The sequence below is a fragment of the Mus pahari genome, chromosome 11, assembly GCF_900095145.1.
Source record: "Mus pahari chromosome 11, PAHARI_EIJ_v1.1, whole genome shotgun sequence".
Classification (NCBI taxonomy): Eukaryota; Metazoa; Chordata; class Mammalia; order Rodentia; family Muridae; genus Mus; species Mus pahari.
Window position 1 is genome coordinate 42,839,632 of NC_034600.1, and position 11,179 is coordinate 42,850,810.

Here is an 11,179-nt window from a genome sequence, read left to right on the forward strand (position 1 = left end):
ATTTGTTTTTTTATTATTATTATTTTCTTTATTTACATTTCAAATGCTATCCTGAAAGTTCCCTATACCCCCACCCTGCTCCCCTACTCACCCACTCCCACTACTTGGCCCTGGCCTTCCACTGTGCTGGGTCATATAAAGTTTGCAAGACCAAGGGGCCTCTCTTCCCAATGATGGCCGATTAGGCCATCTCTGACAGCATTCTTTCCTTATCAACTGTAAAACATGAATAAAAGTTATGAGGAAACTGAAACACCGTGTTTGTTGATAAGTAGGTTAGATTCTAAGACTAATTTTCATGTCAGCATCTTGGTATTTGTATGGATTTACACATTAATATTTGTCTAACACTTCTTGTTCACTGTCTTGATTTCACAAGATACAAAATATCCAAATATGAAAGGTAGGAACTGTAAATATGCTACAAGAAAAATGAAAAATGCTGTTGGAAAAATTAGGGGGAAATGTGTTTCATCTTTTATTTGCAAGGAAAATCTGTATATTATAAAAGCAAACATTTGTCATACCACCAAGTACAGCACTCACATTGCAAACTGAACCATTTTCATTACATGTCTGATGATCTAAATATCAAATAACTTTGAAAGGTCTCTACTGTTTCATGAAAATCATGTTATTACATTGTACTGATACACTATTCTTTTAAAGGATCAAGTAGAAATTAGACCCAATAATTAAACAAGAGCACATCACATCCTATTGCTTATTTTATAGGATCATTAAACACTATACTAAGACTTAGCATTTGGACATGAAACATGTCTCAACTTTCTGAAGAATATACTAGAAATAAGCAAAACATATAGAATGCTTTAATATTTCCAGTTAACACCATTTGTATCAGTGACTGCAGTGTTGTAACTTCAGCATTTCACATAACTAATCAATGAAGCTGGTTATTTTTTAAAGGTTGGGAGGAAGAACAGAAGAACAGGAGATATAAGAATATCAGGTTTCACACTTCTGTTAAAATTTAAAAAATAAAAACTCGTTTTCTCTCTGTATCAAACTATCAAACTTGAAGTATGTCTGTTTGCTTTAATCCCATGACTCGTCATCAACTGGATTGGGAGCTTGTGAGGAAGAAATCCCCGCTGTATTCAACGTGTGCTTGCCCTGGTAATTCTTTAAAAAAAAAAGAAAGAAAGAAAAAACAAAAGAAAAATGAAAGAAACAAGTTATGACAGCCCTAATGTTACATAGTCCAGACTAACAGCAAAGATTCACATTTTCTACCTCAATTATCCTATGCATCTAATGGTTTTCTATAAAATGATTCACTTCAAAGAAAGGCCCATATAATCCTATGAAGTCTACATTGTTCAAAATGACTCAAGAAAATGGTTTTTCAAGTCACTAGCTTTTAGAGAGCTGAAAAATTTATTACACTTCAAATCAGCATAAATATTTAATTAGAACACTCTTCTATACCAAGATTTACTGAAGAAAAAAAATTGGCCCAGCATGTCAATAAGACTTATAACTCTACAGGTCTAGCATTTTGTATTAATAATGTGGTCAGAATTAAAGAATTCTCTACAAAGTTCAGAAGATCCCTACAAATACCAGCAAAAGGAACTGGGATGTTAAGAATATAAACCTGAAACGTGTGTGTGTGTGTATGTTCAAATGACAGTTTTAATTGAATAGTATCACTTTGTAGAATAGAGTATATTTTTAAAGAGTAATTAGGAATCCCTTTCTTAATGTTTCTCACTAACCTTTCTCGTGTCAACCGATGCAAACATGGCTCCTCTTGTGCTGCTACTGAAGCTGGGAGGCACATAGGTACTGAAGGCAATCTCTTCTAGCCATGCAGGGACATCCTGTTGAGCCTGGAGAAAATAAACATTTCTTGTGCAACATGAAACTTCAAAAACTGTAAAAGACCTCTCAACAACAAAGAACTATTCAGTTTTAAATATTTAAAGTTAAAAACTCTGTTTAAACTTACATCTGACAGTACTTTAACTAGAGGTTGTGCTAAATGATTATCGGATTCAGTATCAAAAAAGGAAATCGCCCTGCCAGTATTTCCACAGCGGCCAGTACGTCCGATTCGATGAACATATTCATCAATGGTAGAAGGAAGGTCAAAATTGATAACATGTTGAACATTTTCAATATCCAGCCCTCTGGCAGCCACTGAAGTAGCAACTAGAACTGGGCACTTTCCACAGCGAAAATCTCCAAGAGCTTGCTCTCTCTCCCTCTGTTCCCGATCACTTAAAACAAAAAAGTTTACATTAGAGCCACTTTGAGAAATTTATTAAAGTTCATCACATAGTATATTTTAAAAACTAAAAATTATAATACTTACTATAAATGCCTACTTTCCACGCACTATAATAACCAGGAACTATAATATACACTATAATAACCAGGTACTATAATATACACTATAATTTCCAGGAACTATAATAATCCAACCCCAGCTACCACTTTATCCTCACAGTCTTTAGTTGGAACAACTACCTCTATCAAAAGACAGAATAAGAGACAGCTAACAGGGCCAGAACATACATACATACATACATACATACATTTATTTATTTATAAAATAAATCGCTGTGTGTGTGTATAAAAACAATCATTTTTTATTCTAGGCAAAAGGATGATTAAGCAATCATGGGCAAAAAATGTTTTTAAAATACAATTACAGAATTCTACATTTCAAAACTGATTTCAGATTTCCTAGTAAAGTACTGATAGCCGGTGTCACTATGCCATCAGTGTACCACAGCACAAGCATACAGATACAAACTAAGATTTTGCCTCTCTAGGTGATATCATCTTACAGGAGACACTGTATATGCAGTTTGTCACTGGCCAAAATATTTTCATGTGGCATGCCTTTTAAATAACAAACAAAAGTTATTTTCTCACTAGAAAATCATATTATTGCACTCACCCATGAATACTTGTAGTTGATATTTTTTCTTGACAAAGAAAAGTTGCAATGAAATCTGCTTTTTTCTTGGTTTCAACAAAGACCATAGTTCTTTCATCACCTACAAAACAAGATTAACATCCAAACGAGATTGAGGAAAAAAAAGAGGCATGATGTCACAGCAAGAACTTTGTGTCATCCACAGCACAACAGCAATAACAGCAGCTGGTACGGAAAAGTTAAGTGTTTCATGGATGTGTGGGAGGGAGGGAGGGAGGGAGGGAGGGAGAGAGAGAGAGAGAGAGAGCGAGCGAGCGAGCTCGTGAGCAAGTGCACTGCTTTCCTTTTAGATGGATTAAAGCGAACAAACAGAAAGTGTACCTTCTTTTCTTAAGCAAGTATAACTAACTGTCCGCCACTTCTCAGTAATTGCAAATGTCTCAGTTTCTTTTTCCTCTTTATTTCCTATAAATGTCTGTTACTTCCCAAAATTATCCAATCTTTCATTTTGCCTAGATTGGTCAAGACATTTACACTAATGACATCTGACCCTAGGCTGCTAAACTATAAAGTCTATGTTCCAGTGTCATCTCTTAAGTCAAATCCTTTCATTCTCACAAGAAGATACAAAGTTAAGTGGCAGCTTCAACCCAAGGGTTAACTCATTAAGTGGTATTTACTTGCTGAATTATTCTATGAGGGAATACTCTATAAAATGCTGAAAAAGACAGATTTAATATCTATGGCCTTAGTAGGAGGAGGAATTTTTGCTGCTCATGATCACTCTTTTCTACCTCCCTGTCAGCTCACTTCATCTAACAAGCTATTTAGTGTCTGCTTGTCACCATTAATAAACAAAGCCCTTGCTCGCACTATCTATTGAGAATTAAGGGTGTTATATGTAAAACTATTAAAATGTTATGTGACTCACAACATTTTATTGGTGTTAGGAAACATCTGATGAACCTTTTCATCTCAAAATAAGTGTCTGATTTCCCAAACTTTCTAAGTGGGACATTGTGATGACCCTTGCAGTCACAGCACTCTAGAAGCTGAGGTAAGGGCCAGGAAACAGAGAGGCAGATGGGAGGGATGGCTGAGGGCGGGGCGGGAAAGAGAGAAGAGGGGGTAATGGAAAAGACATTTTTATAAAACAGTATAAGTTAAAGCCCAGTGTAGTGGGTCAACACGTGGGAAGAGGAAACAGGAGGATCACCTCAAATTTTAGAACAGTCTGGTCTGCAGAGTTCCAAGCCGTTCAGAGCTATATTTATCTACAAATAAAATAAAGAGACCTGGGAAAGTGAAGGCCAGAGCCTTTAAGTGCTTGCTAACTCACATGTCTAGCTTTTTCCTTTTTTGCTCATTATTATGAAAGTGACTTCTTGACTTCTCATTTTTCTGTCTCAACACTGACATGCAAAATGAAACAAACTTAACTAAGCTAGGAGAATGAAGGTGGGGGCAAAGTACAACACATAAGTAGACAGCAAGATGGCCATACAAATGGTCTCCTGCGAAAAATAAGCTACTTCAGAAAACAAAACAGATTAAAACAAACAATGTAAGGTAATAAGTAATTTGAAACAAGATCAAAGCCCTGAGGGCCAGCAGAAAGAATGGGAACAGGCAACCCTAGGAGGTAGGAGGTTGGAGGGGGGGAACCCTCTAGAAAATACCAGAGACCTGGGAGGTGAGAGACTCTCAAGACTTAAAGGGAAGAACCTTAGATGAAATGTCCAACAGTGGGGTTTGGGACCTTATAGAACCCATCTCCAGTGGAAGGACAGGGCATCAAGTGAGGGATGGAGTTGCCATCCCAAAGTCAGAAACTCTGACCCAGAATTGTTCCTGTCTAAAAGAACTTAAGGGATAAAAGTAGAGAAGAGCCTGAGGGAAAGAAGATCCAATGACAGGCCCAAATTGAGAATCCATCTCAAGGGGAGGCTCCAAGGCCTGACACTATTACTGATGCTATGATGTGCTTACAGATAGGAGCCTAGTATGGCTTCCCTCCAAGAGGCCCAACAAACAGCTGACCAAGACAGATGCAATACTTATACCCAAGCAATGGACAGAAGTCAGGGACCCCTGTAGTTGAATTAAGGAAAGGCTGGAAAAAGCCAAGGAGGAGGGCAAACCCATAGAAGATCAGCAGTTTCAACTAACTTGGACCCCTGGAATCTCTCAGATACTGAGCCACCAACCAGGCAGCATATACCAGCTGGTACGAAGTCCCCAACACATATATAGCATACAGCTGCCTGGTCTGGCCTCAGTGAGAGAAGATGCACTTAACCCTCCAGAGACTTGAGGCCCCAAGGAGTGGGGAGGCCTGGCAGGGTGTGGGGACATCCTCTTGGAGACAACAGAGGAGGAATGGGATGAGGAACTGTCAGAGGGTAGACCAGGAAGGGGATAACTGGACTGTAAAAAATGATTAAAGATAATTAATAATAATAATAATGATGATGATGATGATGATATGGAAGAAAGCAGAGAAAAATTTCTCATGGGTATTATGACAGTCAGAACTAGTCTCTCAAGTACCCTCTATCTTTGAAATACTTTAAATCTTATGAATATGGGAAGACTCATTAGTAGGTAAGAAATGAGGAACGAGTTACAGTCAGCAAGAGCTCATGCTGTTTGTCCTTTGAAGACTGGGCCTTGCTATGTAGGCCAGAGACTGGCTTCTAGATCACAATCCACCTGCCTTACTTTCATGAAAGCGTGATAACTTAAGGTCACTGTTACTCTATAGATAAAAACATGTATTACTATAAAGCCTTTCTAGCTTTCATATATATATATATATATATATATATATATATATATATATATATATATATATACACACACACACACACACACACATATATACTTCTGCTGAAATACTTTTAGCCAAGTATTAAGCTAAGTCTCAAATACCTTCTATATTTAACTTTTATAGAGCTAAAGGAATGTTCTTATATAATTTATACAAAAACTAAGCCATAAAGTCACCTATAAAAGACTTACAGAAAAATAAGATTTATTAAAATTTATTCAAACAATGATGACTTTAAAAATTAACTAATGTTTTAAAATTCAAAAACATGACAAAAATAATTCTATTAAAATGAGGTACCTATGTTTCGTAGAATCTCAACAAGCTTTTCTCTTTTTGAATACTGGCCAACTTGAAGAATCGACTGCTGAACATCTCTGCAAGCTCCTCCCACTTGTCCGACAGCAACAAACAAATAATTGGACTTTAGAAACTCCCCAGCCAACCTTAAGAGAGAAAACATTGCTCTTTAGCTCACCCTCTCACACTTGTGCTCAGCCCTGTTAATATCATCTCATATTGACTAGACAGCCACACAGAAGAGTGGGAAAGTCATTCCTTCTGTCATTCAAGTATTATTTTCAAAGATCAGAATAAAATGTTAAGATCTTCAAAATATACTTAGTAGCAAAACATTTGTGTCAAACTATGAACACGGGAACTTCCAGTAAATTCTCTATGTAAAATTTTATAAATGTGTACATAACAATAATCATATGAACTACATTACAATGCTGACTATAACAAGCAGAATTTTTTACATTAAAGACTGAACTGCAAGGGGGCCTGGGAATACAGCTCAGTTGTTAAGAGTGCTCCTTTAGCATGTACAAAGCCCTGGGTTTGATTGCCAGCACCACGTAAACCAGGCTGTGGTGGTGCATGCCTCTAATCTCAGCACTCAGGATGTAGAGGCAGGATGATCCCAGGTGTTCACTATCACCCAAAGCTACATAGTGAACTTGAGGCCAGTCTGGGACATATGAGACCCTGTCTCATGAAAGGGAGGGAAAGAAGGAAGGAAGCAGGGAGGACTGAATGTAACCCTAAAGCATAATTCTATTCTAACCTCAACACTTATGAATACATGCTACTGTTCAGATTTGTTTTCTGAAATATTAAGTTACTCTTCTGTAAATAATTATGAGTAAACCAGATTGCAGGTAAATGCTTTTCATGCCATAATACATGTAGAAAAATAAGACCTAAGGACCATGAAGAATTGTGTAAGGTTGCCCCAAAAGGTGAAAGATCAACACTTTCACATATAATAGTTTACTATAAGTGTGCAACTGAAAGGCGTTGCTTTACAGCATCCATAAGCACAACTCTGTGGGGAGACTGACAAGTAAGGTACTGAGCTTTACGATTTAGAAGGGAGTGTACAAGTGTTTGGCCAATTCTTCCTGTGTAGCAGTCCCTTATTTTTTAGTTGTTTCCTTCAATGTCACAAAATAGCCCAGACTCAGCATACCCAGAACCTTCATAAAATGCTCATAAATTACTGCTTCTTCTTCTTCTTGCTCTGTATTTATTCTCTTAGCATAAAAACAAAACATTTTCCTTAGTTTTCTCTAATTATTTTTTTAATTTTTGAAATTATATAAATTTCCTCTTTCCCTTCCTCCCTCCATACTCTCCCATATATGACCTCATTTTATTGTTATTACATATATGTATATTCATTCCTAAATGTATATATACAACTTAATCAGTCTATGTAATGTTAATTATTGCATACTGTAATGTATGCACATGTTTTTAGAAAGTTACTTTTTAGTATCCTCTGTCAAGAGTTAAAACCCTCTCTCTCTCAGGCAACTGAAATTCTGAGTCTGTCACCCCTTCAACTGTTTACACATTCATGATACTGTGAGTACAAGAGATGAATACAGTGGTTATTAGCCTCAAGTAGGACAAATTAAATTTTAAATTCAGCATCAGAATAGTTACCATTTACTGCATAGATATTAAACTCCAAGAAATATGCACATGAGAAACGGGTAGGAAAGGGACAAAGGAAATCTATGTAGAACCTTCAGAAAGTTCAGGCTTCATCCATAGGATCACTAAAGAAAGAAACTTACATTTGAATAAGTTTTAAATAATTATCAATCTGAATATTTTTCAAAGACAGAAAATTAAAGGAATGTAAAGAAATAATACCATAATTCAAAGTAATTGTGCTTCAAAATTAGTCTAAATAAGGAAAAACTTCTTTTGATGTATTTTGTTTTTCTTCCTTTCAAAAGTTCATTTCTAATTAACACTTCAGTTTGTCCTACTGTGGTTTACACGTTCTGATTTGTCAGTGTTGTAATTGCTTTTTATTTTGATCATCTGTTTTGTTTTGGTCTGTGGTTGCTTGTTTGCTTCTATGCAGTGCTAGGTGGCACATTTTGCCACTCAGTTACATCACCAAGCCCAGACAAAATAAACTGCACTTTCCTTTACTTAAAACCCAGTCTTGGTTGAACTTTAGCAGATACTTGAAATTAAATTCAGAGTACATGAAAACACCCAGATGATTACCGGACAGTGAGAAGGCACAGTAAGAAGGGTTCTAACAAGCCAGCCTATATATTTACCCCATAGTAATAGCAGAGTGACACAAAGATTTGAGGTCCTTAAACCTGATTTCAAAACTTTGTTACAAAGTACAAAGTAACAAAGCTTTATGGTGGCAGCTTAAATGAGACGCCTGAGAATGGAGTGAGAATCTACAGGTGAAGGCACACACCTATAAACAACTGAATCTCAAGAAGGCATCAGCAGCACACTGCAAAGTACCAGGCTTGGTGGTATAGACTCTTAATTCCCACACTTGACAGGCAAAGCCAGGTGAATGTGCCTTTAAGGTCAGCCTGGTCTTTATAATGAGTCTCAGGAAAGCCAGGGCAAGATAGTGAGACCCTGTCTTAAAAACCAAACCTAAGGGGCTGGTGAGATGGCTCAGTGGGTAAGAGCACCCGACTGCTCTTCCGAAGGTTTGGAGTTCAAATCCCAGCAACCACATGGTGGCTCATAACCATCCGTAACAAGATCTGACGCCCTCTTCTGGAGTGTCTGAAGACAGATATCGTGTACTTACATATAATAAATAAATAATCTTTAAAAAAACAACAACAACAACAAAAAACCAAACCTAACTAAGCCAAGCAACAACAGCACTGAGGAGTAAACAGAGCCTCAGCCAGTGGAGCTGGGAAACAGGTTGGGCACGTGCAGTACGATGAAACCAGACATGCAGCTCTCTCATGGACAGAAATCTGCTCAGCACAGCCAAAGACCTAAACACCCAAACTACTGCCAGAGAGGCAAACAGTTGACTTCAAGATTCTGGTACAAACAAGGACTTCCTAAATATGATTCCACTGTCCCAGGGAACAAAACCAAGAATTGGTAAATGGAGTTGCATCAAAGAGAGGCTGCACAACAAAGAAGCAATCAACAGAACAAAGAGATAATATAGAGAGAAGGAGAAAACTCTTTAGTTATTCCTTTGATAAAAACACTATTCAGAATTGAACAGAACCTAAAGTCCTGAAAGAACAAGTAGTTTAGTCAAAATATGAGCATGTGACTAGGCACTTCTGGGAAGTAAAATTAGCTAATAAAATATATAATGGAGAATATTTTTAGCCATCAGAAATATATTGTAAAGAATTAAGTGCTGGAAAGAATGTAGAGTACAGCTGCTGTGGCAAACAGTACACAGTTGTCAAAAAAAGTAAAACTACCATATTATCCAGTTGCATCACCCTTGGATATTTATCTGAAAGAAATGATGTCAGCACATAAAAGAGATACATGAATACCCACGTTTAGTGTTGAATTATTCACTGTATCTAATAAATATACAGAATCAGCCTAAGTGTCCATCAACAGGTGATTTTTAAAATGTCACAAAACACAATATAGTAGTACCAATCACAAAAATCAAATCATGCCATTTGCAGAAAAATGGATAGAATTGTTAAAATAATCCACATGGAGAAGGCAAACATCTCATGTAGCCTTTTGTTAAGAGCAAAGTTAAAATTGAAAAGACAAAGGGCTCTGTGAGAAGCAGAAACAAGAGGTCATTGGCGTTTATTGGCTACCAGCCTAGCCTGGCTCCAAGTTCAATGTGAAACCCTGAGGAGCTGAGTTTAGATCTCCAGCATCCACATCAAAATCTGGTCAGAGAAACATGAATCTGTAATTCTAGACCTGGTGGTAGAGACAGGCAGATCCCCAGAGCTCACTGGGTAGCCAGTTAGGCCAGTGAAGGAGCTTCAGGTTCACTGAGAGAACCTGTCTCAAACCACAAAATGGACAGCAAAAGAGAAAAATACTGTCCTTTGACATCAATATGCATGCCCAAATGGCACCTGAACAAACATACATGCATATACCACACACATTAAGAGAAATAAAAAATTAAATTACAAAGGTTAAAAAGCAGGTTGAAAATGGGCAACAGGGAAAACTTCAAAGTGGGCAGTGAATACTCAGGGTGAGAATGATCTCCCCAAAAGCCCTAGATGATCTAAGGAAACCCCCAGTACGTAGTGTGAAAAACCTCAAGTTGTTAGTCACTGGAGTCTTAGAAACTCACAATATAATACAGGTTATTACTGTTGCCCTTGGTTGTCTCCCAGAACTGAAGTTAAGTTCCTATGGCTGACGACTTCAACTTCAAACACGGGAGTTGGAGAAAGCAAGCTAGATATGGCCTGGAAACTGGCTCCCTGAGGACCAGCTTTCAGTGGGACACTATGCAGACTGTCAAAAGAGGGACCAATAGGTAGCCCTACTCTGGGTGGTTTGAATGAGAGTGTCCCCCCTATGATCCTAAGTTTGAATGCTCAGTCCTTAGTGGCACTATTGATACTATTGACCATGCTTGTTGGTGGAATGTGAACTTTAGGACTTTGTATTAGGAAGTTGGTTGAAATTGAAGCATGACAAATAAGAGTGCTGACAGCAATGTGGACAGTAGAAGCTCAGTTCAAGGGGTTTCAAACAACAACAGCAACTGTCCTAGAGATCATTCTTGTGATATTTTGGCAAAGAATGTACTTGCTTTTGCCATGTCTAAAAATATGCCAGAGGCTAAACTTAAAATTTTGGGGCTAATGTCATTAGCAGAGGAAAGTTTAAGACAGTCTCATACTGACTGTGCCATATAGTTATTAATGACCACTCTTATGAAGATCTACAATCAAAGAGCAAGCTGGGTGGCGAAGAGATTAAAAACTGTACAGTCTGAGGAGAGGAGGAACACCAGAGCCCATTCCTGTGCTCAAGAAGAGCAGCTGTAGATGCTGGTGAGGTCGTGGAGAAATAGGAACACTCCTCCATTGCTGGTGGGATTGCAAGCTAGTACAACCACTCTGGAAATCAGTCTGGCGGTTCCTCAGAAAATTGGACATAGTACTAACAGAGGACCCAAC

General features: G+C 37.7%; 1 protein-coding gene across 5 annotated transcripts in view; it reads right to left on the bottom strand.

Annotated features, from left to right (window-relative positions):
• Positions 1-454: 454 nt before the first annotated feature.
• Positions 455-11,179, bottom strand: part of Ddx4 (DEAD-box helicase 4) — a 56,291-nt gene continuing 45,566 nt past the window's right edge. For 3 of the 5 annotated variants that reach the window (XM_021208432.1, XM_021208433.1, XM_021208430.1), the window contains 5 exons: positions 6,042-6,187; positions 2,933-3,032; positions 1,976-2,246; positions 1,743-1,856; positions 1,060-1,137 (listed from right to left, as the gene is read on the bottom strand). In XM_021208432.1, coding sequence (XP_021064091.1) covers positions 1,060-1,137; positions 1,743-1,856; positions 1,976-2,246; positions 2,933-3,032; positions 6,042-6,187 — 709 coding nt within the window. Of the gene's footprint in view, positions 1,147-1,742; positions 1,857-1,975; positions 2,247-2,932; positions 3,033-6,041; positions 6,188-11,179 lie in introns of all 5 variants that reach the window. The other 2 variants (XM_021208431.1, XM_021208429.1) reach the window with 1 other exon arrangement.